The 25,487-nt window shown below is 50.3% G+C and overlaps 10 protein-coding genes across 17 annotated transcripts; 7 read left to right on the forward strand and 3 right to left on the reverse strand.

Annotated features, from left to right (window-relative positions):
* Positions 1-114: 114 nt before the first annotated feature.
* PPTG_21582 (hypothetical protein) lies at positions 115-270 on the reverse strand (the record flags this gene model as incomplete). The annotated part of the gene is made up of 1 exon (XM_008898392.1): positions 115-270. One exon carries the CDS (start codon positions 268-270, stop codon positions 115-117), a length of 156 nt encoding a protein of 51 aa, XP_008896640.1.
* Positions 271-519: 249 nt separating this feature from the next.
* On the forward strand, positions 520-2,400 carry PPTG_04146. 2 transcript variants are annotated; one of them, XM_008897984.1, is made up of 3 exons: positions 520-841; positions 906-1,045; positions 1,114-2,400. In XM_008897984.1, the coding sequence occupies exons 1-3, from the start codon at positions 591-593 to the stop codon at positions 2,217-2,219; spliced, it is 1,497 nt and encodes a 498-aa protein (XP_008896232.1). In that variant the 5' UTR covers positions 520-590; the 3' UTR covers positions 2,220-2,400. The 2 variants fall into 2 exon arrangements, with proteins under 2 accessions (XP_008896232.1, XP_008896233.1); XM_008897985.1 differs by having other exon boundaries at positions 906-2,400.
* A 117-nt stretch (positions 2,401-2,517) lies between these two features.
* On the forward strand, positions 2,518-3,789 carry PPTG_04147 (hypothetical protein; the record flags this gene model as incomplete). Its single annotated transcript, XM_008897986.1, has 1 exon — positions 2,518-3,789. The coding sequence occupies one exon, from the start codon at positions 2,518-2,520 to the stop codon at positions 3,787-3,789; it is 1,272 nt and encodes a 423-aa protein (XP_008896234.1).
* A 1,328-nt stretch (positions 3,790-5,117) lies between these two features.
* Positions 5,118-7,100, forward strand: PPTG_04148 (hypothetical protein; the record flags this gene model as incomplete). The annotated part of the gene is made up of 1 exon (XM_008897987.1): positions 5,118-7,100. Exon 1 carries the CDS (start codon positions 5,169-5,171, stop codon positions 7,098-7,100), a length of 1,932 nt encoding a protein of 643 aa, XP_008896235.1. The 5' UTR covers positions 5,118-5,168.
* Positions 7,101-8,983: 1,883 nt separating this feature from the next.
* PPTG_04149 (hypothetical protein) lies at positions 8,984-16,160 on the forward strand. The gene is made up of 2 exons (XM_008897988.1): positions 8,984-9,260; positions 9,370-16,160. Exon 2 carries the CDS (start codon positions 9,376-9,378, stop codon positions 16,051-16,053), a length of 6,678 nt encoding a protein of 2,225 aa, XP_008896236.1. The 5' UTR covers positions 8,984-9,260; positions 9,370-9,375; the 3' UTR covers positions 16,054-16,160.
* PPTG_04150 (hypothetical protein) lies at positions 16,077-16,808 on the reverse strand. Its single transcript, XM_008897989.1, has 3 exons — positions 16,655-16,808; positions 16,435-16,556; positions 16,077-16,366 (listed from the first exon to the last, which is right to left on the reverse strand). The coding sequence occupies exons 1-3, from the start codon at positions 16,728-16,730 to the stop codon at positions 16,295-16,297; spliced, it is 270 nt and encodes an 89-aa protein (XP_008896237.1). The 5' UTR covers positions 16,731-16,808; the 3' UTR covers positions 16,077-16,294.
* A 75-nt stretch (positions 16,809-16,883) lies between these two features.
* On the forward strand, positions 16,884-18,531 carry PPTG_04151 (hypothetical protein; the record flags this gene model as incomplete). The annotated part of the gene is made up of 2 exons (XM_008897990.1): positions 16,884-17,807; positions 18,460-18,531. The coding sequence occupies 2 exons, from the start codon at positions 16,884-16,886 to the stop codon at positions 18,529-18,531; spliced, it is 996 nt and encodes a 331-aa protein (XP_008896238.1).
* A 797-nt stretch (positions 18,532-19,328) lies between these two features.
* Positions 19,329-22,388, forward strand: PPTG_04152 (hypothetical protein; the record flags this gene model as incomplete). The annotated part of the gene is made up of 1 exon (XM_008897991.1): positions 19,329-22,388. The coding sequence occupies one exon, from the start codon at positions 19,329-19,331 to the stop codon at positions 22,386-22,388; it is 3,060 nt and encodes a 1,019-aa protein (XP_008896239.1).
* Positions 22,389-22,608: 220 nt separating this feature from the next.
* PPTG_04154 (hypothetical protein) lies at positions 22,609-25,363 on the reverse strand. Of its 7 annotated transcripts, none has more exons than XM_008897999.1 (11): positions 25,153-25,363; positions 25,036-25,083; positions 24,842-24,952; positions 24,660-24,784; positions 24,466-24,600; positions 24,327-24,408; positions 24,185-24,246; positions 24,063-24,124; positions 23,936-23,994; positions 23,784-23,873; positions 22,609-23,718 (listed from the first exon to the last, which is right to left on the reverse strand). In XM_008897999.1, the coding sequence occupies exons 1-11, from the start codon at positions 25,300-25,302 to the stop codon at positions 23,392-23,394; spliced, it is 1,251 nt and encodes a 416-aa protein (XP_008896247.1). In that variant the 5' UTR covers positions 25,303-25,363; the 3' UTR covers positions 22,609-23,391. The 7 variants fall into 7 exon arrangements, with proteins under 7 accessions (XP_008896247.1, XP_008896241.1, XP_008896246.1 ...); XM_008897993.1 differs by having other exon boundaries at positions 24,057-24,124; XM_008897998.1 differs by having other exon boundaries at positions 23,784-23,994.
* PPTG_04153 (ribosomal protein L29) lies at positions 22,616-23,266 on the forward strand (the record flags this gene model as incomplete). Its single annotated transcript, XM_008897992.1, has 2 exons — positions 22,616-22,619; positions 22,899-23,266. The coding sequence occupies 2 exons, from the start codon at positions 22,616-22,618 to the stop codon at positions 23,264-23,266; spliced, it is 372 nt and encodes a 123-aa protein (XP_008896240.1).
* Positions 25,364-25,487: the final 124 nt, after the last annotated feature.

Consider the following 25,487-nt stretch of genomic DNA (forward strand, 5'->3'; position numbering starts at 1 on the left):
TACAGATTTCCCCGGCAAATCCACAAAGGTGGGACCAATAAATCGTCCGAGTTTACAAAGTTTACACAGGAAATCTGATCCAGGAAAATGTATTGATTTATTAGAAAGTTTTGACTAGTAAGCAAGAATATGACGCACCGCCATTGTTGAGGTCGGACGTGGCACGATACCAGAGTGTACCCAGCAGTTTTTAATCTCGATCTTCTGCCCAATTGTGAGGCGGACGTACGTGCTCTTGGCCTCTTGTCTGTTCTTGGGTTGCGAGGGCATGGTGAAACTAGTAAATGGCGGCACCTTAGTACGTGTAGGTAGGCACTGCAATACATTATGTTCATCCTGAGCCTTTCATTGCTCCTGTAATGCAGCAACTTGCACATGCATGGCATTTCCTGCGAGACGACCCATTCCTGCCAAATTTAAATTAATTCAGTACGCGTCCTGTCTAGTGCTGCCCATCTCTCTTCGCGTCTGACCACTGACTGCACGAGGAATATCAACGACTGCAGTTGTGGATTTGCTGGGGAAATCTGTAAAATCCAGAGAATTACTGACATTTTTAACTAAAAGTCGACGGTATTTATTTGTTTACGATGCGATATTTGTCCATCTTGCTTCTGAATTGGATGCGGATGTCTGTCGCCTCCGTTACAGCGAATTCAACAAGGCGCGTGGCGCTGCTCACGGATGTGGAAGGCAACTGGCAGTACGTGCGCAACGTAGTGCGCCAATCGTCGTGTCTGCAGCTGACAGCCAGCGGCCAGGAGGAAACGCTGGAGCTGCGCGACGACTGCGTGCTAGTGTTTGGAGGAGATGCGGGCGACAAAGGAGACTACACACTCAAGTAAGCGAAATAAAAATTAACTTCACGGGTTTGGGATATTAACCATGAGGGTTCGCTACTATAGATGCTACGAGCAGCTTGTGCATCTCAAGGAGAAGCATCCTGATCGCGTCGTGCTGCTCGTGGGAAATCGCGACGTGAATAAGATGCGGCTAACGTCGGAGCTCAACGATACCGAGATGGACCTGAGTTTTATGGCCAAAGGTTGGTGCTCTGCAGAAGATATGCTGGAGTATTAGAGCGCTTGATACGAACATTTTAATGTAATGCAGAAATTTTGGAGGGCCCGACGTGGGTGCCTCAGGACAAACGCGTAACATTGAAGAAGTTCTTGGAAGATCAACACAAAGGTCAAGATGGGGCTCCTGGGAAGGAAGTGGTTAATACCAAGGTGAACCGGCTGAAGTGGATGCTGGAACACACAATGGGAGCTCAAGGCGATTTTGAGAGACGCCGCGCTGAGTTGAAGCTGCGTCAAGAAGTTGGTGACGAGAAGGGGGTGACGGATGACGACGTTGTCAAGTCTTATCTGGATAGTGTCAAGGAAGGCGGGGTACTGCGCGAGTATTTGCTCCACGGCAGCCTGGCATTCGTGACACACCAGACTCTGTTTGTGCACGGTGGTATTATTAACGAGAACAAGGACGCCAGCTTGTCTGCTCTTGGTCGAGTGCCAGATGAACCGTCGAAGCACTTTGATTCGGTTTTGGAGTGGGTGGATAAGCTCAATGCCTGGTATCGAAATCAAGTTCAGGAGTGGATCGACCTCCCAACGTGGAATGAAGACCACTCTTCACGCGGCGGCAACGAACTGCTCAATTACGTGCTGCCAGATTACACCGGTAGTGTTGTCATGGGCCGCCACCTTTTGCCGTCAGGGATGCCGACTCCGATACCGGCAGAGATTGCATCACTGCTTTCTGAAAGTGGCATTCGACGGGTGATTATTGGCCACACACCTCATGGCAATTGTCCGACCGTCGTGAAGCAGCCCAGACACCAACAGGATACTTGTGTAGCAGACCGCCGAAGCAATGTCGAAGCTTTTGAAGATGTTATCATGTGTGATACAAGCTACAGCGACGCTGGTGCACCAGATAACAGGGGCCGTGCTGCAACGGAAGTGGTGGTGGAACCCTCCGGGCGCGTGCTTGTGAATGGCGTTCTGGAGGACGGACGACATATCAAGTATGACCCAGACGAGGATCCATGGGTTGGTCGTTGGCTGCAAGACGGAACAATGGTGAAGGCTCGTCTCGTCGATGACGAAGCAAGTGAAGAAGCATCATATCTGGTTTTCCAAGTGGAGAATGGATACTCCTATACTTATCACTACCGCACGGCCTCACAACTGCTAGAAATTGGTCTGAAAAACTGATCTTCGGCTTTAAATGTTTTTGACCCAGCAAAAATAGCGCTAGGATCAGCAAATACATTTCAGTGCATCCTTAAGCAGTCCGGCAAGAATTATGACTCTAGACACGTTGACTCGTGCGCAGGCAGAGGTGAGCCACGATCGCCTTAAAAACTCGCTCGTACAGACATCGCAGACATTCCGCGATCATTTCCGCAGCGAACAGGAGCTTTTTCGAACGATTTCTGTCGCTGAAATTGGATCCAATCCGTCAACTAGCCTTGGTACTACATGCAGGCATCACCCAATACCGTTGACAACGATGGTGGTGTCTCCGGCGCTTGAAGAGGATATTGTGCGACTCGAGAGACTGAATCAATGCTGCAAGCGTGTGCGGATCTGGCGGCGGCAGGTTACGAACCCGCTCTTGCAGTACAAACAACAACAGAATTTCAGCGGGAAGGGAAGTACTGGAGGCGCTTCAGGCAGCATGATTGCACCGAAAAAAACAGAAAGACGAATGCACGCGAGTTTGCTCATGTCAATGATCGTCGATATGTACGAGCAGCGGATCCTTAGTGAGGTAGAAGGAGCTGCTCCCGTTGACACCTCGACTGATGCGACAAGTGGGTTATCTTCAAGCGTGATTAGTTTCCAAGAGAGCTTTCCAGAGTTCGTAGTGCGCTTTCTGTCGCTAAGATCGTCAAATCGGCGTCTCGCGGTTGATCAACTGCATAGCACAATTTCAACCGTGCTTCATACTGCTTCAAATCACGCACGCGTTCGGGTGTTTAGCTCTCTTTGCGGCATCGACGACAAGTTTAACCCACCCGAGAAAATCAAAGTGTTTCTTCACATCTTAGAAAATCTATACCGAAGCAAGTTGGCTGCCAGTATCGGCGCATCCGGTGCAAATACCCCTCGTATCGAGGAAATCGCTGCCACCGCACCGTTGGCTGATGTTGTTTTCCATAACGTTGGGATAGCGCAGAACGTGGCGCAGCAGGTTATTAGCGATCTCTTTAGAGATAACTTCTACTGGAATTTCCGATTTTGGATAGTTCCATGCACAGAGCTGGGTGTGGACTGGTCATGGCCTGCTGGTGTCTGCGAAGAGCTTCAGGAGCGCGCACTCTCGTTAACTACAGCGTCGCGAAATACGCTGCTGAATGCCAATCGCAAAATCGACGGCGATGCCTTTTTGGAGCTGCTCCTCGATGACTGGACAGCTCGTGCCAAGCAACTCTGCGCTCTGCTAGAAACTGCAACAGATCTTGAAGAGAGTGCAGGTCACGAGTTGCTTCTTTCGCGCCAAGTGACGCAAGATTCGCGTTTGCAGTACCACCCCACTTCGGATGAGGAGCGTCAACTCTTTGACCAACTAATCGACAAGTACTGGAACGCACCAGTGCCTTGGTCTAGCGCCAAGTTGCAAGGTCGAATTGCTACGTTGACGCCTCACAGACCTCTGACCCAGCTCCAGCAGCTCTACGCAGTCTACATAGCTGAGCAACCACAGTCCCGACGTCTATGGGAATGGAGCAATTGGCGCTGGGAAACGGAGTGGGAATGGGGAGCACTCGTGCTAAAATGATGACCTTAAATGAGACGGGTGCCACGAGCACTTTATATTTTAATGTATCCTTTCAATATAGAAATCGAGAGGTTTAGAATCGGGCTTAGTGTCTGAATCTTCTTGTAGAAGTAACGACTTACTTGATCCGTTCCAGGTAATGATTACCGTAATCTGAGGTTGCAGGCTGCAACAACTTGTCTTGCTGTTGCAAAAAGCTGCTTCAGTATTATTGTAGCCATCACGAATTTCGTGATACGATGCCACGGTAATGATCTGCTTGTTGTTCGGGGTGTCGACACGACTCGACACGGCTTGTGTATGGGGGGGGGAACCGATTCGGTTCCCAATGCGGCCATGCCGTTCAGCGGCTGAATCAGCCAAACGAAATCCCTGGATGGGGACTTGTCGTTCCACTGCTTCATGTACTGTATTGGCCAGCAAATCGTAAGTAATCAGCCAGTGGGGAGGAATTTTCATAAATCAGTAGCTCCTAACTGTTTTTGTACGTGCCACACCAATTTGACTGTTTTCGGTTACAAAGATTTTCTATTGTACGTATACAATCGGAGTGTATGCTCTCCTTCGGTATCCAGGTAGTCGATAAAGCACCAAGATAGTCTCCAGCATCTTTGTGCTCTTCAGTGAACAACCTTTTCATCATGATTCACGTACAGGAGATTCATGTTAGTGCAGAATTGTAAGCCAATACTGAATCGATACACTTCAGCGCCACGATGATGATGATGATGGTGTAAATTATATGGGAATCCGTTTAAACTGTCAACCGGAGCCTAATCAGTACTGGATAAGTAGTAATAACAATGACTCAAGTCGTAGAGGCAATGGCTCCCTTCGAGTGCAACCGGATTTGACAGATATAACTATGACTCAAGTCAACCTCGCAAGAATTAGAAATCATTCGATATGGCGTATATTTCACTTTTAACCTTCCCAAGTTAAATAAAGAGTTGTCGGATTAGTGCTAACGCGCTGGTATTAAAGTTGCTGCAGGTTTTGCCCAATATATAATTTGTACGGAGCCCTTCTTGGACGAGTTGTATTCACTCCATATTGGATGTTACTCTACATGGTAAACCCGCAGAGCTACGATGCTCGATTTACAGAAATGCGTATATTATTGTCAGCTAGATTACAATATAACGCACTTAACAGAAAATAATAAAATTGATGTGGCATGCAGAAAATCAGTAGGAAGTTACTGATTTAAAGAAAATTCCTCAGACGTTGAGTCATGCATGCTCTGCCGACTGGACCACATGGGAGGCGAATAACGCTTGTTGTGCCATAAACTCCCTGGCAGCAGAGATTTGGTATCGCGGCAAGACACAATTCATTTTGCCATTGGCTAACAAAACCCCACGTGCAGTCTCCTGAAGATGTTTGGTGGAAGAGCTTACTTGTGGGCCTGTGCTTTGGTAGCATTTGCGTCTTCCAGCTTCGTCGTTGATGCTCAGTCGACATACGACGCCATCGTCGTCGGCAGTGGACCTGGTGGTCTTGTTGCAGCAGAGTACTTGTCGCGCGACCCGACCGTCTCCGTGCTGATCATCGAAGCCGGCCCCAAATCTCTCATGGCTACCGGCGGCACCGTTGGCCCCGACTACGCTAAGGGGCAGGGTCTCAGCACCTTTGACATTCCTGGAGAATACGAGAGCATCGCTTGGAATTCGCAGTTTTCGCAGTTCCGCGTGGACTGGATCTCTGGCTCCAATTGGCTCGGCAAGCTCGTCGGTGGTTGTTCATCAATCAATGCTGCGCTGTACTTCCGTCCTCCGAATGACTACGTGACCAACACGCAATGGCCGTTTTCGGCGGCCTCCATGATCGCCAAGATGGATGAGAATGAGAAGACCCATGGAGTCACAGACAAACCCTCGCCGGACGGCGTGTGGTACACGCAGGAGGGCTACAAGGTCGTCGCTAAGGCGTTCCTAGGTCAAGGCTACACGGAGAAGACGCTCAATGATGCTACGGCCCGCAACAACAAGAACAAGACGTTCGGTCATGCTCCTTTTACTTTCAAGAATGGCCGGCGTGACTCCCCTGCCAACGCTTTTTGGGGCAAGATGAAGACGCGTACAAACGTAAAGCTCCTTACGGACACCAAGGTTGACTACGTGTTGCACTCGGCCGGCAAGGCAACGGGTGTGATGTATGGTGGTACCAAGGCTCAACTTTCGTCGCGCGGTACGATTATCATGGCTGCCGGTGCATTGAGCACACCGAAGGTGCTTATTCAGAGTGGCATTGGCCCTGCTGACCAGCTCAACATGCTTAAGGGTAATGCCAACTTCCCCGGTCTCTCGCAGGGCGATTTGATCATCAACCCTTACGTTGGTCGCAATCTGTTCGACACGAACATGGTCATCCCTTCGTTCTCGCACCCAGACATGAAGAGCTTCCGCTACCGCGACTACCCGTCATGGGCCCTCGATCAATACATAAACAAGAACGGCTCGGGTCCCTGGAGCAGTTCTGGCCCAGTTCTTATCGGCTATGAGAACTTCCAGGTGCAGGGCCGCCAGTACGAGTTCCAGACCACGGTTCTCCCCCATGGTTTCGGCGAGTTCGCCAAAAACGACAATGCGCTGTCGATATCGCTGTACGTGAACAACCCGGAGTCCCGCGCGGCTTCCGGTTTCGACAGCAACGGTGCATGGCAGCCGTTCAAGGAAGGCAGCGTGTACTTTGCTACGAACCGCGATCTGATCGCGATGCAGCAGTACGCCCAGCATGTTGTGAATGCCATGAAGGCCCAGGGTGCTACATTCCTTTCGGGCGCTTCGGACCCGGATGGTGTGGCGAGATGGGTCTCATCTAACCGTGGACTCGCAGCGCAGCACTTTGGTGGAAGCTGTTACGCCTCGAGCGACTCGTCCGCGGGATCCAAGCGTTGTGCAGACAACAAGTTGCGTGTGTTGGGCACAAGCAACATCTTCGTTGCCGACGCCAGCGCCATGCGTGACGGCACGGTGAACCCGTACGGTTTTATTATGTATACCGGCCGTGAAGCTGCGGGCCAGGCTGCCAGCTACATTTCCACTGGTGGTGCTGGTAGTGCGTGGGCTATTCAGAGACCGGCGCCGGGTGCCACGTGCGGCAAGATCGAGGAGAATGTCGATTACGCTGGTAACGACGTGGGCAACGCCAGGAGCAGCAACGCGGAAGGCTGCTGCGCCATTTGCCAGACCTCTGGCGGCTGCAAGGCCTTCACGTGGACGAACTACAACGGCGGCACTTGCTGGCTTAAGAGCGCCAAGGGCGCTGCATCAACCAACTCAGGAGCACGCTCGGCACAGCTTAACTGAGTTACTTTTTCATCACGAAACGTTTTGACAAATTGAAAAATGTAAATGAACTTGAGACGAGAAAGCATTTTTTTTCTGCCTAGCTGAGCGACTTCCTACGGTGTCAACTGGCTGAAAGTGCTTTAAATCCGGGAAGCTGGATCACCTGTAAGGTACCAAATGGTACTAGTAGTAGTAGAGTGCGCTGAGAATGTACGTGGTTCTCAATTCATCCACCCGTGGTTCAGTCGACTCAATGTATACCCAGTTATGTCCATTGTTGTTTTGGGCAATATGCTGTTTTAGTTTGGGGGATTGAAGCGGCTATTTATGCAGTATTTGTAAAATGTTGACCTCTATTTGCAAGTTAAATGGGGATGGGGCAAGACAGTGGACCGCACTGAAATCAACATCGGATCAACACAAACGGAGACCCGACTCATTTTGATGATCTACTTTTTTTAGCGCTTGCATGGCCTCCATGCAATACAAACAAGAGCTGTACACATTGAGAAGTTGTGGCGGTTTGATTAAATTCGTCTTCTCGTGGGTCTATATTTAGTTCCAAAGGCGAATACGTTGTCGGCGGATTGGGGGGACTGAGTAGCAGCGCATCAGAGGCGCCATCCCCACGCTCGACCAACGAATAACTTCGTGACTTGACAGCCGTGTAATAATACACATTGTCTGCGTGCAATGTGAAGACCAACGGCTCTTCACAGCCGCAGCAGCAACTGCAGAACTGAGGGTGAAGTAGACGATCCTACGACTGGACGATCCGGTTCATCGCTTTTGTAGACAATGTTGCGACCCGTAAGAGCTCTGCGCGATGATAGCGCCGCACTTCAACGACTTTGCTCGTTGCTTTCGCGAGCAGCGCTAAACTTGGTGATCCATGTGAGCAGCAAAAAGATCGCTCCAGGCAAGTGGTACCCTAGTCCGCGTGAAATGCGACAAAGTGCAGCTAGTCAGTTCAGCAATATCATACCGAACACTAACAAAATAAGCTCTATTTATCATGCCCTCTTGGCTATAGTGCATGTAGCCTGATAACGCACCGCTACATCGAGCTGCAACAAACCCAGCTCCGGCTTGAAGATTGCAACGTCACTTCATTAATTAGTAACGTCTTGCCGCAGTTTTATTCGCTTCTTGTCCCGCATTAGCTCCTCATTTGCACAGAATACAACAACGAAAGCCACAGAATAGCAAGGAAGTGCCCGAGTTTATTCCGCACACGTAGCGCAAGAGATCTTTAATCTCATTGGAGCTACGACGACGGCAGTTGTATCTGATAAATTCGCAGACAAAGTTCCTTGGGGGTGATGGCTAGAGCGGTGGTGACACGATACACAAGTATATGTAGCTAGTCACTTCCATCCGAACACGTAAATGAGATGGTTGTGCGATCGTCGAAAAGTATCATAAAGAAACCGCACTTCCCGCCACCCTCGCACGCGTGGACTTTGTTGATACTGTACAACATCTAAGCGGTAAACATGGTCCATCCGGTGATCGTTGCAGCACCGCGATCACGTCACACATAAAATGTCAAAGGGAGGAAGGTACTTCATGTAAAACAGCTCTATACATGTGAAGGCTACCCCGCTCAGGGTGCCTTCTATAATGTTAAATGCGACCAGCCCCACTTTTCTACTTTTGCCGACGGCTCACAGCAAACAATTAGATTCGCAGTTCCGCACTCATGTGCACCGTTTCTGTGGCGATTTTTAGTTTGGGTTTCTGTCAGTATGTCAATTTTGACTGAATCTTTTGAAAATACTCATTATACTTGATTTTTGTATTTCTCAGAATTTGTAAATTACATCTATGTAGCAAGAATTCTCTAGAAATTACACTTAATACCCTCTATCTGAAACCGCACCGCCCTCTTGTGGCCTGCTCGCTGTCTACACAGTGAGAAAAAGAAAAGCTCCAGCACAGAGCGAGGAAGCCGGCACGCTCGGCCTGCACGCGTCTGAGCGCTCCCTCCTCCGAGTCCGTGCGTGTCCATCTGACCCGTGGCTCTTTCCTCTCTCGTTTCGCGGCGTTCGCTCCCTCTGAACGTCCCTACAGCCCGCGCTGTGCCCGCTCGTGTGCGTCTAGTCACAGCGCTGCATCTGCGGTAATTAGAAGAGCTTCCGCTGATATAAGAGCCCGTCTACTGGCCTCGTTCGACAGGTAAGACGCTGGTCTACAGTACGCGCGTCTCTTCGCCGTGTGTCGTGTGCGTGGTCGCCACATAATATCTTGACACACCCCACTAACGCTTGCGCCCGACCTTTTGCAGGCTATTATGGACTCCTCACATGCGTTCGTGGGGGACTTTGGCATGAACATGAATGGCGGCGATAACCGCTTTATGAACCAGTTCAACTTGGGCGGCAGCTCTACCGTTAACAACGGTACCATGAGCGGTATGGACTTGTCCGGCGGTCTGGACTTCAGTAGCGGCATGAATCTCATGACGGACTCGTCCATGATGCTCGGAGGCAACTCGTCCACGTCCACTGCTGGGCTCATCGACTTTCCTGACGAGCTTAACTCGCCCACGACGTCAAGTAGCGGCCCGAGCAGCAGCAGCTTGATGATGGATACATCTGTGTCCGTGATGACCGCTTCCTCAGCGCCGATGAGCTCGACGACAGACGCGATCCCATTCCCGGCGTCACTGGCGTCCGAACCACTAACAAATAGCGGCACTTCGTCCTCGTCATCTGGGGGTCTGGACGTGATGAACTTTATGAACTCGACGACGACCAGCAGTGGCATGAATACTAATGGCAACGGGATGGGACTGGACATGAACATGGGCATGAACATGGGCATGAATATGGGGATGAACATGGGTATGAACAGCATGGGAATGGACATGAGTGGCAACAACTTCGGTATGAACGATCCGAACAACATGATGTTCAATAATATGCAGCACATGAACATGATGAACCAGCAAGGAAACTACTATATGCCTCAGCAACAAATGCAGCAACAGCACTACATGCAGATGATGCACCAGCAGCGCCAATTAAACCTACAACGCCAGCAGCAACAGCAGAAAGCGCTGCTCGAGCGTCAGCGACTCGCTCAGCAGCAGCAAGCTCTGAAAAATAACGCCAATCAGCAGACACAACAGGCAGCGCAGCAGAAACAGCAGCAGATGCTCGTAGCAGGTCAGCTTCCGTCTCAAATGGCAGCCCAGAGGCAGATGAGCGGAAGCAATCCAAGTGTAGACACCACATCTAATGCGAACGCATCACGGTCGCAGCCTCAAGCTACAACTCAAAATACTGGAACAGCGGCGAATACTACACGACCGACGTGGCAGTCTTCGGCGGATCAGGCGCTACGCAAGGAGATGCTGAATCATATTATGCGCGTGCTTCAGAACCAGCGATCCAATGCGCCAGCTAACTGGCTGCAGAAACTGCCGGAGATGGCGCACCGTCTTGAAGATGAATGTTACCGCATTGCTAGTTCGCGTGAAGAGTATGCGAACACTAGTACGCTCCAGTCTCGATTGCGCAGCATCGTGCGGAGTGCTCAGACCCACCAGCGTAGTGTTGGAGCCAATGCAATGAGGCAGGCTGGAGCGTCCAGTCAGGCTTCTCCAGTGAACGCCCGACCAGCGACTTCCACGCCTGGTGCAACGCCCATCCCGTTTCCTGGTGTACATGCCGTTGCCTCGACGTCGAACGGCATCAGTTCGGACGTGAAGAACCTTGCCGCTCAGGCTATTCAAATGCCGCCGGAACTTCAGGATCCGCCGTCTCAATTGAACACTCCAGTTAAGGCAGAAGTGTCTCAAGCTCAAGCACTCATGCAATCGACACCCTCAGCACTGGACTCGGCCTTGACGGATCGTTCGTCTATGAGCGGTACGGGGATCTCGCCTCTTGCTGGACAGAACGGAGTTCAAATGACGCCGGGCTCCGGTGGTGCCAATGCCAGTGGGAATGCAACCGGTTCAGGACCCCAAACTGCCAGCTCTCCTGCCTCAGCTGCTCGCAACAAGTCAGCCCAGATCATTTGGCAGTTTAAGGCCAAGGCTCAGCAAGTAACGTCAGCACTGGACAAGAACCAGACCACGGAGTATCACAACAAGTTGCGGCTAATGGTCCGTGATGACGTTAAAACCGCTGGGTCGAAGGAGGTATTGCAGCGTCAGCAACAACGATTGTTGTTGTTGCGTCACGCTATGTGGTGTAAGTCACCAGAGGGCATGTGCACAACGACGCCGAACTGTGGCGAGATGAAGCGACTCTGGGCTCACATGGGGGCATGTCGACAGACCAATGCGTGCTCGTATGACCACTGTATCTCATCCAAGTACGTGCTGTCGCACTTCCAGCAATGTGTAAACGCCAAGTGTCTCGTGTGCCAAGTTGTTCGGTACCCCGTGGAAGTCAAGGAGAAAAACGGAGCACTGATGCTAGATGCAGACCGGGCGTTGCAGCAGATTATCGCGGCAAGTCAGCGTCGACAACGCATGCTTGCGATGAAGAAGCAGCAGGAAATGCAACAGCAGATGCAGCAGCCTCAGCAAGTGCAGCAGCAGATGCCTTTAGCTATGCCCGCGCATCTTCAGCAACCTCAGAACAGTGGCAACGTTGCGTCAATGAACTTCCAGCAGCCACAGCAAAATGTTGGACAAATTGTGAACCATGCCACTCCGATGGGTATTAATATGAACTCGATGGGAATGGCGATGCCGAACGGAGGCAACAGCTCAGTCGCCAACACGCCTGCTGTGAGCTCGAATGGCTTGATGAACCAGCAAGGAAATGTGAAGCCAGAGACTAGTGCTGCACCGACGAATCTTGTACCAGATGATCAGCGACAATTTCAGTTGATCAAGCAGAAACTAAACGGACGATCGTTGGAGCAGTTAACGGCGCATTGCGTGAAGCTGGAGAAGTGGGTGGAAGAGATTCGTGCGCGTATGAACGCTATTATGAACGAGTGTCGGCAGCTGTTACACCTCTCGAACTCGACGCAGGACCCAATGCAGAAAACGCAATACGAGACGCAGGTACAGGAGAAACGTGTGATGCTTAAGCAACTGGATGTCAAGTTCAAGCAATGCAGGAGTCAGCGGAATATTGTCAAGCATGTGATTGACGAGCGCAATGCTGCGTCTACGATGCCAACGCAGAATGGCGTGACTAACGCTGTGGGTACAATGCAGCCGATTCCGATGCCAGCGCAAATGCAACAGCAAACTTCTCTCCAACAACCACAGCTACCGACTGCTCCGGCGACGATGAAACCTTCTCCTGATGACTTACTGGGTGAGGAGGATGATGTCCCTTCCAAGAGTGATAACAGTCTTGCAGTCGCTGGAAAGCCTTTGGAGATGCCGATGGATCTTCAAGACACAAGTGCGACCCCTGTCTCGGTTGCTGCGCCATTGAACATGTTGACAGCTCCCCAGCAACCCACTGGCAACCACGCAATGACTGCGATGAATGGTCCTCGACCAGCGCTGCCGATGGACCATGGTCAAGGACAAGGATATGGCCAAATGCAAAGCCGAATGCTGGGAAATGGGGGAATGGGCAGTATGCCACCAACTTCAGGGTCATTTGGAGACACGGTTAAAGTAGAACCTCAGGTAAAGTCTGACACTTCGGGAACGTCTTCAGCTCAAGCTACTCCGTCGGCTGTAAAGGAGGAAGTGGCCATCAACCCGCTGACGATGAATAATCCAAAGTTGAATGCGATGATGTCCGAACATCGCCGAATGGATGCCAGCTCAGACTTGCAGCTTCCGGCAGGGGCAGTAGGGACACCAAAAGCAATCATTACGAGTGGAAGTGATACAGGTTTGAGCGCTGCAGCGGCAGCAACACCAGCGCCGCCTGCTTCCTCAGAAGTGCCAATGTCTGTGCTGAACGAACTGAGTAACGAGGACCTCGCTTCTCATGTGGACTCTTTGGTAAAGTACTACAACGCCACAGTCTCTCCAGCGAATCTGAAGAAGAAATTGGAAGGGATTTTGAGGGGAATGATGGAACACAAGTTTGGCTGGGTGTTTAACACCCCGGTGGACCCGATAGCGCTGAATATCCCGAATTACTTCAAGATTATTCGAAAGCCGATGGACTTAGGAACCGTTAAAAAAAAGCTGGAAGCAGGTATCTACAAGCATACGGAGGAATTCGCTCTGGATGTTCGAACGACGTTCCAGAATGCTATGCAGTACAACAGCGAAGACCAGGATGTCTACAGCCTCGCCAAGGACATGCTGGCGGACTTCAATAGTGAAATGCGAAAGGTTGTGGCCGAAATCGACGTTGATGAAAAGGCTGCTCGTGCTAAGGAGAGCTCATGCCGACTCTGTGGTATCGAGCGTATGGTATTTGAGCCTGCCGTGCTGTACTGCAACGGCGAGTGTAACAGTCGAATCCGACGGAACTGCTACTACTACACTTCAGCTGATAACAAATATCACTGCTGCCATCAGTGCCACGCTAACCTGCCTGATACCATCAAGCACAATGAAGGACGCAACTACCAGAAGAGTGAGCTCGCGCGGAAAAAGAACGACGAAGTGCACGAAGAGCCGTGGGTGCAGTGTGACAAATGCGAGCGTTGGGTTCACCAAATCTGCGCTCTATTCAACGGAAAGATTGACAGTGAGAAGAAACCGCAGCTGGCCAAGACTGAGGGAGGCCAATCTACTGATAGCGGCGATGCTACTCCGTCGCCTTCATCGTCTACTGCAAAATCTACCACAGTCACTACGACAGTTGTCAAGAGTTCTTCGTCATCGGGATCGAAGGGGACGGTCCACTCCATCACGACCTCGCCCGGCAGTGAGTTTCTATGTCCGGAGTGCTTACTGGATCACCGTAAGAGCGAACCTCAAAAGTACAAGATTGGACGTCACGCCTTCAGTGCGAAGGATCTGCAGCGCACGAAGCTGTCAGATTTTCTGGAGCGTCGCCTAATCAAATCGTTGCAAGCAGAGCGTGAGGATGAGGCCAAATGGACGCAACGGGACGCTAAAGATGTGGAAACGGTGGAGGGTCTCACTGTGCGGTTGGTGTCGAACATTGAAAAGCAGTTGATGGTGCGCGATAAGATGTTCCAGCGCTACAAGGACTCGCACAAGTACACATCCGAGCACCGCTTCAAGTCCAAGTGCATTTGTATGTTCCAAGAGATTGACGGTGTGTCGGTGTTGCTTTTCGGTATGTACGTGCACGAGTTCGACGAACAAGAAGCAGATTGCAACTCGCGCCGCGTGTACATCTCGTATCTGGACTCGGTGAACTACTTCAAGCCGCCTCATCTTCGCACAAAGGTGTACCATGAGCTACTGATTGCGTACTTTGACTTTGTCAAGCAGCGTGGCTTCCATACTGCACATCTGTGGGCCTGTCCACCGCTGAAGGGCGATGATTATATCTTGTACTGCCATCCAGAATCACAGAAGACGCCCAAGTCGGATCGTTTGCGCGCATGGTATGTGGATATGCTGGTCAAGGCTGAGGAGGAGGGGGTAGTGTGGCAGATCACCAATATGTACGATGACTACTGGCGCAACGACAACACGCCGTGTGCTCTGCCGTACTTTGAGGGCGACTATTGGGTCGGGCTGGCAGAAGACTTGATTGAGAAGTTGGACGCCGAGAAGCCGAAAAAGATTGTGAACAGGCGTGGCTCCAAGTCGCAAAAGCGCAAGAACTCGGATACGAAGAAGGCAGCAAACAAAAAATCTAAATCGAAGAAGCCAAAGCGCCGGAAGACAGCGTCTGGTGGAGAAGTGTCTGGCAATGAGGACGAAGACGACGATGCACATGAAGCCACGTCGTCGAGTAATCGCGCGCTTACGGTGAAATCGTTGGATACTCCAGACAGGAAGCTTTCAGACCCTCTGATGCATAAGCTTGGTGAGGTGATCGAGCCCATGAAGGACGACTTCTTGGTGGTGAAGCTGGTACCATGCTGTCGTGTGTGCAACACGTCTGTGGTTCAGGGCACGCTGTGGCGCGATCACAGTGTGAAAACGGAACATGGCCTCAATCCGAAGGTGGTGCAGACTGCGTTGTGTGATGGATGCTACCAGAAGCTTAAGGTTGTATCGGTTGGAGGGTCATCTGCGGCTCACCACAGACTCCAGGCTCGGCTGAACGCTCTGACAAAGGAAACTGTAGCGTTGCCAGAGCGATGCACGGACCCGGATGAAACTAACGACAGCGAGTTTTTCGACACGCGCCAGGCATTTTTGAGTTTGTGCCAGGGAAACCACTACCAGTTCGACGAGCTGCGGCGAGCAAAGCACTCGTCCATGATGGCATTGTATCACCTGGGCAACCCTAATCCAAATGCGTACGTGTACGAGTGCAACGCGTGCACGCGCGACATCGTGACGGGCAACCGCTGGCATTGCCACACGTGTCCGGACTTCGACGTGTGCGATGCTTGCTACGCCAAGGAGAAACACGAACACCCGCTGGAAATGGTGCCGACAAGTGGAGGCGGAGCCGCTGGAACGGGTGCTGGTGGTCCTGCTGGGGCTGGAGGCGCAGCTGGCACTGCAGCGCTGACTGCAGAGCAGCGCCGTCTTCGTGAACAGCGCGCCAAGAACGTTCGCTTGCACATGCAGCTGCTGGTACACTCGAGTTCGTGTGCTGACGGCAACTGTGGCTCGTCCAACTGCGAGAAGATGAAGGAGCTAATGCGTCACGGAGCGCAGTGCAAGCAGCGAGCGTACGGCGGTTGCACGATCTGTCGGCGCGTGTGGGCGCTACTGCAGCTCCACGCCCGACAGTGTCGCCAATATGAGTGCAAGGTGCCGCGTTGTCACGACCTGCGTGAGCACGTACGCAAACTCCAGTTACAGCAACAACTCATGGACGATCGTCGTCGCGCTGCAGTCACGCAGCAGTACCGGCAGATGCAGAATGAGCGTCAGCAGGAGCAAAAGAGCCAGGCTCAAGGCGACGAGCCAATGCCACAGGCATGACTGACATGACCGGCCAGCTTAGATGGAACCAAAGTGTCGAGTGTAGCATAGGATAGGGCAAACCAATACTAAATGTAGATGTGTGTCAACGTGGCTTCAAAGTCTATCCGCGTACGTCTTCACAATTGCAACAGGTTGCTGGACAATGAAGGACGTGGAGCAAGCCCGCGCATACTATTAACTGCTTCAAAGGGAGGGTCTGTCTAGGTGCAGCGTTGATGACACAGTTGACACTAGTCCTCTATGCCTTCTTGGCTCCAAGTCGTTTCTGACGGCGGCGGTGGTGTGAGCATGGACGCTTGCCATGGTTGGCCTAACAAATAACAACATAGATTTAGCAAGACAGTAATCCTCTCGAGTACGTCGTTTAACTATTCCGACCTTCTTGGGGCGACGAGCGTTGCGGTTAAGCAGCTCCATGGCGATAGGAGTCTCCTCAGCGGCGAACCAGTTGACAGTTGACGGCACGCTGCGTACACCAGCGACGGCGACTGCCGGACGAGCTGCAAGGGACGCGAGAGGATTGACACACAGCCGACAATTAATTGGCGGTCGCAATGGAGATAGAGATCGTAGTATGGGGTAAATATGCAGGAATTACCGGCAATGGAGGGGAGCAGCGAGGCGGGTGCCGACGCGCTCTTGGTCACGACGGAGAGCAAGCGCGAGCACAGCATGTCTGGCTGGGAGATGCTGGTTGGCGAGAGGCTGTAAAAAGTGGTAGAATAAAGTTGCTCTTTAATTATTAAGTTGTGATAACGAATGTTGTGATTATTTCAAGCAACTTTATTTTTTTGAAGGTTGTGTTGAAGTTGTTTACTGCGGGCATCATGCAGCCAGCAGTCGCGCGGAGTGAGGCATACTGGCGCAACGACGGCTCAGTACGCCGCCAGCTGAGCAAAAGAGGACGACCGGATGCAAATACTGCCGGTACCGGAGAGTTCGTGCGACTGGCGGCGGCCATCGACGGGTGCACGACTTTCAATCCTAAACAATGGCGGCGTGTGCTGGATAAGTCAGCGACAGTGCTGCGTCGTCGCAAGAGCGACGTCATTCACTATGCCGACAAGATTAACAAAGGCGACAAGAAGAGGGTGGTGGGAGGAGACAAGAAGACACTTACTCAACGTCCTTTATCTCGAGATGAAGACAATGTGGATCCAATTGACTGGACATCGCGCCCTCCACTCTCAGTGGCACAGTACTTGAACCAGCCAGATATGGTGAGAGATATCCTAAAAGAAGCCCGAAACGGTGAATTAGAGGGCCAGAAGGCCGATGGTGATGATGAGGTTCTGGTAACAGAGGTTCAAGAACGAGAGCATGAGATAGATGGTGATAAGGAGAAGAATAATGTGCAAAACGATGAACGACAGACTAGTGATGGAAATACGACAAGAGAGGGGACTTCTCACGTAGTACTGCCTTTGTTGACGACGATGTCGCCTCGAACGAGGCGTGGACTGGCACACCTACCTCCTCCTTGCGAAGCCGAGATGCGTGAGATTGAGAGTTTTGAGCGCTCGATAGATCACCCCGATTTTTTCGAAGATTTTTATCGTGAGCTAAAGAGGAAGCGGATAAAACAAGCTCGACGACAAAATGTAGTAGCTGAAGTCTCGTCTGTTAAGGTAGATATGAAGAATTCGATTATTTTGTCGTCGTCGATGCGGAAACCTAAGAGGCACCGCGGTGCTATTAAACCGGCTAAACTACCAACGATTCCAGCGGAGGAGACAGTAAATGTAAAGGAGGTGAGTGACCATAAGCAGATGGAGGGAGAAATGACAAAACGAGTTATATTGAAGACGTCGAATCACCAGTTTTCCTCAAGCAAACACAAAATATCGAAGCGCTCTCGCAGCTTCAACAGATTAATTCAGGAACGAAATTTGGCTGAGTTGCAGCACGGAGCAGCAGAATTCCAAGTCAAGGAAACTATCCATGAAATAAAACAGTGGATTCCGCTAGATGTGATCTATGCAGTTGGGCTTGGCAAATTTGCATCACCAGCGCATCAACGAGCTGCTGAACTGTTGTTTCGCGTTGGAGTTCGCTTGACAAATCAATTGCTGTTCCTGGGCATGGATCGCTGGGCAGAGTTTACCTTCGCAATGAGAGAACAAGAGTGGACGCATGCGAGTATTCGTCTGCAATGCTGGTGGCGACAAATATGTGCGAGACGTGAACTCATCAAGCGAAGACGAATACGAAGGGAGTTGCAGCGCAGACAAGAGACATTTCTCGCTCTACTTGCTAGTAAACAAAACCAAGCAGCCTGCAGAATAACTCGCTGCATCAGATATTACACACTTCGGCATGCACGTGCGCGAGCAGCACTTCGAGAAAAAGCGGCTCTTTGTATTCAAGAATTTTGGAAAAAGTTATGCACTCATTGGCTAGCAGTACGTCGAGAATTGCGCCGACAACGTCAAGACCAAGCAGCTATTTGCATTCAAAAACATGCACGACGGATAATCGCTCAGCGAAGGCGAGTTTTGCTCACTAGAATTGACCATGTCGATAAGCTCCGTCGAGAAAAAGCTGCTCAAGTTGCTGCCAGAGCGAAGAGTTTAGAAATGCTTGGAGCTGCAATAACCATACAACGTGCTGTTCGCAGCTGGCAGGAAAGACGAGTCCTAGTGCTTCGACGCCGACGAGCTGCGTTTGATCGAGATAAGAGAAAGATACTAAAGGTTCAAGCGCATTATCGAGGCCAACAAGCTCGCAGATGGGTAGAAAAACACAAGCGAGACGTCCAGACATCCGTTCTTGTCATTCAATGCGCATGGAGTTCATACCTTTCCAGAAGTGATCTCTGGAAACGCAAGCAGCAAGCCTTTGATCGACGTAACGAGATACTGAAGGAAATCGAGGAAGAGCGTCGAAAAAGAAAAACAAATGCTCTCGTTCCAACTCAATTACAGAAAAAATGGGGCCAGATCTCATTACTTAAGACAAGCCCATTTCAGCCTGGAGATGTTTCGAAATCACGAGAGGTTCAAGCTGCTCGAACACTTCAGGCCAGATGGAGAGGCAAGCAGATACGCAAGCGTCTTCGGTATGACAAAGTAAAAGAGAAAGAGAGAGCGAGACGTGAAGTTAATCGCAAACGGAGGCTTGCAGCCATTTGCATACAGAAGCGTATCCGCGGAATTAGAGGCCGAGCTTATGCATGGCAAATGATGGAGGAACGAAGCGCGAAGCGAATTCAAAAATTATGGAGAGGGTACAAAACACGAATACAGCTTCTGAAAATGAGATATGCTCTCAAGATGCTCTGTCGGATTCAAGTACGCTGGAAGGCTCGACGAAATATCGAAAACCAGCGTTTCCGTGGTCTTAACGCAGCAATTATTCAGCGGGCAGCACGGCGATTTATCGGAAGAAAGATGGTGTCTGCAGTGGTTCGACGCCGTCAATTTCTAGCAGAAGAGAGTGCAGTGGGTAAAGTCCTCGAGGACAGGACTCGCAGACGCGTGAAGGACGAGTTGTTACTGCAGAGCTTTACCTTCAAATCTGTGAAAACTGCTGATGACAAAGAAAGCAGTACTCAAGTGGAGTGTCGTATTGATCGAGCACTGTATACTGTGGACTTGGAGAAAAAACAATGGAAACGAAAAGGATATGATGGAATTTGGCAGGAAGTATTTCGGAATGCCGCTGGCAACTCAGTAGAAATGGATAATTCTCATTTTGCGAGATTTCTCAAGGCTCTGCCGCATGCTTTCATCCATAAGACCCATTACCCAATGCAGAACGCTGATGTCATTTTTGCGAAAATGAAGGAACCTAAGGCGAAGACAATATCGTTTCCAAGATTTAACAAGGCCATTTTAATGCTTTTGAAAGAGAAATTTGTGGATTCGACGGAGACAAAAGGTTTAGAGCCTGATGACATTGGCGGTGACTTCGAGCGTTTTCTTCGGTTCATGAATCGCTTTGTACTACCGTCGACGATTCAAAATGGAAAATACAGGAAGTTGCTGGAATTGCATTGTACGAAGCGATTACTGTGGTCGGTCAAGATATTGCGGAGGTTTGCGATCCGCATTGCTTCGAAGCGAAGACACGATGAGTTCGTGATCATTCTCCGTGAGCAACAAATTCAGAAACAGTGTAGTAAAAGTGCTGCAACAATCCAGCTAGCGTATCGCTGTTATAAGTTTCGCTTGCAGCTGAAGGCGATGCTTGCCAGCATGTTTACTGAATTTATCGACCATACTGGACGTACAGTGAAATTCCAACACATTGCTAGTGGGAAAGTCCTCACGAAGCGACCAGTTTTCTTGAGGGGAGTAGTTTGCAGCAAGATTATCCCATTACCATTTCCTGGTGAGGGGTTCAACGCATATTGTGAACGCCACGAAGACAGTACTGATTCAAATGCATCGAGAGTTCCCGCGCAGGTTTACTGTGTCGAGTGTGAAGATGCTATGTGCAACGTCTGCTTTGATAGAGACCACAAACCACGGAAAGCTTTTCAGAGGCACCAGCCGCGGAAGATTCAAAAGTGCAGTCACTGTGGAACGGAAACTGCGACGAGAGAGTGCCTACAATGTGGGAACGGCAAAGTTCCCTTTTGCGATCCTTGCTTTCCACACGTACACAAACAGCTATTCAAACACAAAAAGCAATTATCTCATCATGAAGCTACGCAAGAAATCAAGCTGGATGTAGGAGATCTAGTAGTGGAGAATCAACACAAATTCCAAGCGCTGGTTGTCATGTGCGTTGAGTGCTCTGATCGAGTAGCTCAATGGTCTTGCGAAACGTGTTTGGATGATTTTTGCAAGCGCTGCATGAGTTCATATCATGCTAAAGGACAGAGACAACACCATCATTGTCATCGCTTGAATTACTTCTCTATTCTTCGACAGAAAGCAGAACAAAAGCGCGATACAGACGCCGAAAAGGACCGAGAGAGGCGACAGAAGCAACGTGAAGAAATGAAACGACAACAAGAAGAGGAACTCAAGCGACAGAACCTCGCTGCTGCAAAAATCCAAGCGCTTATTCGATCGTTCGTTGTGCGTCAATCTGGAAAGGCATACATGAAGTTAGTTCGACAGACTCAAGCAGCGCGCGCTCAGCGGAAAAAAGACGATAAAGTTCGAGCGTCCATCGTCTACAAGATGAAAGCTGTGTTTGGTGTGTCCCCAGCCTTAAAGTCCGACACGAAGCAAGAGATCGAGGCGCGTCGTAGATGCTTTGAAAATATCAAACGTACTCTTTTCCTCCAGCGGCCACCAGTGGATAAATCCAAGCGACCAAAGAAGCGCTGGAGTAAGAATCAAAAGGCTCGAGTTTTGGAGGCTGCCAGAACTTGGTGCGGCTATGATGAGCCAGTGAAAATTATTAGGGGAGAATGGAAAAATTGTGTAGGAACGATCGTATCGGCGCAAAATTTGATACTTACCGGAAGTGTGCTGGTTTTTGTCCCTCTAGCCAACCGATCTGCAGTTGTTCGATTCGAGGACATTGTACCATACGACCAAGACGGCGCTTTACGCCAAGCGTATGAATCACCTGCTCTAGTAGCTGTGAACATCACGAGAGATTTCCGGATAAAAATCTCACAAATCTTGGAGGCTGCAGTCCGGAAGGCACGCTTGTTGTACTTACAAACAATCGAGTTCAAGCGTATTACGCAATATGCATGGGTTGTCGACTATGACAAGCATGAACAGAAGGTAGAATATTGGAATGTGGTGCTCAATCGACGCGTTTCAAGTCCACCCAAGGCGATGGAGTTAATCGAGCGAATGGAACTCGAGGACCGGGAAAAGTTAGAGAAGCGTGTGGAGTTAGCCAAGAGCAAACTCGTTGCGTTGCTGAACCCATTTGTATCAAAGAACAAGCCTAAGCTGGCGTTACGGAGAAATGCTATTGTATTCATATCAAATGGCGTGAATGCAGAGACTGAAAACACTGTAGTTACATCTCTGAAGCGTGAGATGGAGGCCATCGACGGAGCTCGTTTCTGGCACGACAAGGTGGTTCCAAACAGGCAATTTGGCGGCAAGAAGGCACAGAAATTCCTTGCTGTTTCTCCGTCCAAGGCTTGCTGGTCAATCGCCAAGCTCTTCAGTTGGATGGATCTGCACGAGGACGGCGGATTCGAACCTCACGCTAAGAAACTACTGAGGCTGACAGAAGACCTTCAGGTCTACGTGGTGCAGGAGGTGAGCGAGCGCTTCGAGAAATCGGGAGACGTGAAACTCGCGAGAGATAAACTGCTACAACTGATGAACTTAAAGGAGGCGACGCTGCAGTTGCTCATGACCAAGGATCAGCGAGACGCTGAGGAAGAAGAGGCTCGGCAAGTGCAGTGACCAAAACGGCAACTTCAACTCGTACTTAGAACGATTCGGACTTCCGGGGATCCTAGAATTGATGTTGTCTGAAGGTCGCTTGTACGATTCTACCAGGAAGTCATAAATAGACGCCAGCAGCGACCAGTCATTCTTTCAGCCAACCAGTGGCCTGCCGAGCCGCCTTCATTTGTCTCGCCCACGCAACAAAAGGGAAGTTCGAAGCTACTCGCATCAACTAGGAAACAATGGGTAAGACGATGGTCCTTTCGCTTGGAAAACCAGGGGAGACGGACGACAGCGATGGCATTAGCAGCACAGGCAGGCAGGGGCAGGTGGAGACACCGACTTTGGGTCGAGCAATAGCGACAAAAACGCAGATACAGGGGACAGCAATACAGATACAGCACAGGACACCAGCGCATTATAGTCTCCGCCACCTGCCTGTCCGCTTTAAAAGCCTCGCCGTCCATGTCCGACCGAATTTGATGGAAGACAGGGTGCTAATGTTCGTGTTTTGATTGGCTACAGTCCAGATCAAGGCGCACGAGCTCCGCACCAAGAGCAAGACTGAGCTGCTCCGTCAACTTGACGACTACCAGCAGGAGCTGGCCCAGCTCCGCGTGGCCAAGGTCATTGGCGGCGCTGCCTCCAAGCTGAGCAAGATCCGTGTGGTGCGCAAGTCGATTGCTCGCGTGCTGACGGTGTACAACCAGAACCAGAAGGCCAAGCTCCGTGCCGCTCTGGGCAGCAAGAAGCACGTGCCCCTGGACCTGCGCCGCAAGCAGACGCGCGCTATCCGCCGTCAGCTGTCCAAGCACGAGAAGTCGCTCAAGACCCTTAAGCAGCAGAAGAAGGAGTCGTACTACCCCAAGCGCCGCTACGCTCTTAAGGCGTAAGCGTTGCTAGTTGCTGGACGTGCGTCGGACTAAATACACCCTCCTAAGCTTCCCGCCATGTTTCGACACGGCGTTGATCATCTATCAGGGTTTGTGTACGTTAGTATTTGCTGCTTTTTTCTTACTTATTCCTCAGTGACGGCGCCCCAGTGGAACGATTCGTGCTCCTCTTCGGAGTTGGAGTCGGATACGATATCGAAGCTGCTTGATTCGGTTTCTTGCATTTGATCTTGTTGTGATTGAGACGCTTCATCGCTCTGACTGATGAGTTGAGTAGCATCGGGGTCTTCAGCGTTACTCTGCTGTGTTGAGCGTAGTGTGCATGCTGGATCTACCATGGGTAGTGTGGCCATTGCTAGGTCGCTTAGTAAGTCGTCATGGGTGGCGAGCTCGTCAAAATGTGCTTGTCGTGAAGAAGAATCCTCAACCTCTACAGGTTCTACGCCACCTTCCTGCAGTTATCAAAATTACCAGTGAAAAAAGTGATAATGGACGTCACTATTGGACTAACTCGTACCTTGATTGTGAAGGGCTGAACGACGTAACTTGCAACGGACGACTTGACAATGGTCATCGCGTGACAGAGAGAATGCCGCTCCATGATGAACTGCAACGCGTAGAACCACCTTAGCGCGTGTAAACATTGACAAAGCCATCAATATCACGGACCCTTGTGGTGACGCAATGAGCCCAGCTATCGCCAAGCTGCGGCTTTGTGTACAGTCCACCTTCAACATCCTGGACGTTAAAAATCGCCGCAACAAAATTGAACAACAAACAGAATGCCTACCTTCACCTTCCACTGTAGTTGCACGATTAGTGACCACGACAAATGCTTGATATGTGTCTGCGAATAACCTGAAGACAAGCAACATGTCGTTAGCTTCCATAAAGTAGATTAGGTGTAGCTGTGCTCACTTCAGGTCTCTTGCCATCCGCAACATTTGATGCTGGCGCTGCTCGTGCAATAAATCGTTGGCCTGGGAATACAAAGAAAAGCAATTTTATCAGTTCAAAGTGATTCATAAATATAATGCGAAATGTCCACACGGACAGCAACCTTGATGAAGAGCGTTGTCGCACAGTCGATAATAAGAAGCTTGATTTTGAGTGAATGCATGGCATCTTCCATCTCTTTGAACCTGTAGCACACATTTTGTTAGATCGGTCGACTTTACCGGGACAAAATGACGTCGTACTTGGACACAAATGCTGCGATAGAGTTAACCTTGACGACACGAATACGCTTGATGACAGCGGCAGCCAGCTCATTATTATCTGCTTCTTGACCAGCTCGCGTCAGTTTAATGCGTGCAATTGTAATCTGCAACAAACTGCACGGAAAGCAACTCAGAGTGTTTCCACAGCGCGCTATAGCTCCACACAACCAAACCGTTTGGCACTAAAATTGTGCTCCACATCGAAGAACATGACGCCATTGTTCGGGTAATCCATGGCACACACCACTGCAAGTGTCATGGCCAATTGACTCTTGCCGATTCCTGCGGTGCCAACGAACTGTTCTCGACATCAACTCACCAGCTACAAACATACTTCGAAAAGTCAATTTCTCACCTCTGATAGTGCTCGACCGTGCAGACCCCCATTCAAAGCTTGATCGATGCGTGGCAGTCCTGTGCGCAGAAATGTCGGATGGTTGGCACTTTCCAGAAAGAGATCGAAGGCCTAGCAGCAAGGCAATCGTAGCTTATCATCAGCATCCCTCTGTAATATTCTCACGACGAAAGAAACTGAAATACTGTCGCTACCGAACGACTTGCAGGGGCGATTCGGATCGAGACTTTTGTCATCAACTCCTGCATACACGAACGTGAATAATAAATAGTACATCAACTAATAGAAGTCGAATTTCTTGTCTGGTATACCTCCGTCTCGCGAACTGACATGTCCACAGCATGAGCGACATCCCACAGAGAACGCTGCAGCAAATGCCGGTGCGTTGTGATGCCGCTGGAGCGAAATAGCTCGCGCCGACGCTCGTCCACATTCTCCCGAGCCAAAACCCGCTGCAGCATCTTATTGGCTACTGCCACGGATGTACTTCAGTCAATACAAACTGCACTCGTAATCGTACCAACCAAGCGAATCATGGCATAAGAAGTGTAAAACCTATATAATCTTGGATTTCTGGTTTCATGCGATCGTGTCTGGGTAAGACAACATATTATTCTTTTAAAACTAGGTGATAATTGGAACATCG

This window comes from Phytophthora parasitica (genome assembly GCF_000247585.1).
Source record: "Phytophthora parasitica INRA-310 unplaced genomic scaffold supercont2.6, whole genome shotgun sequence".
NCBI classification, from domain to species: Eukaryota; Oomycota; class Peronosporomycetes; order Peronosporales; family Peronosporaceae; genus Phytophthora; species Phytophthora nicotianae.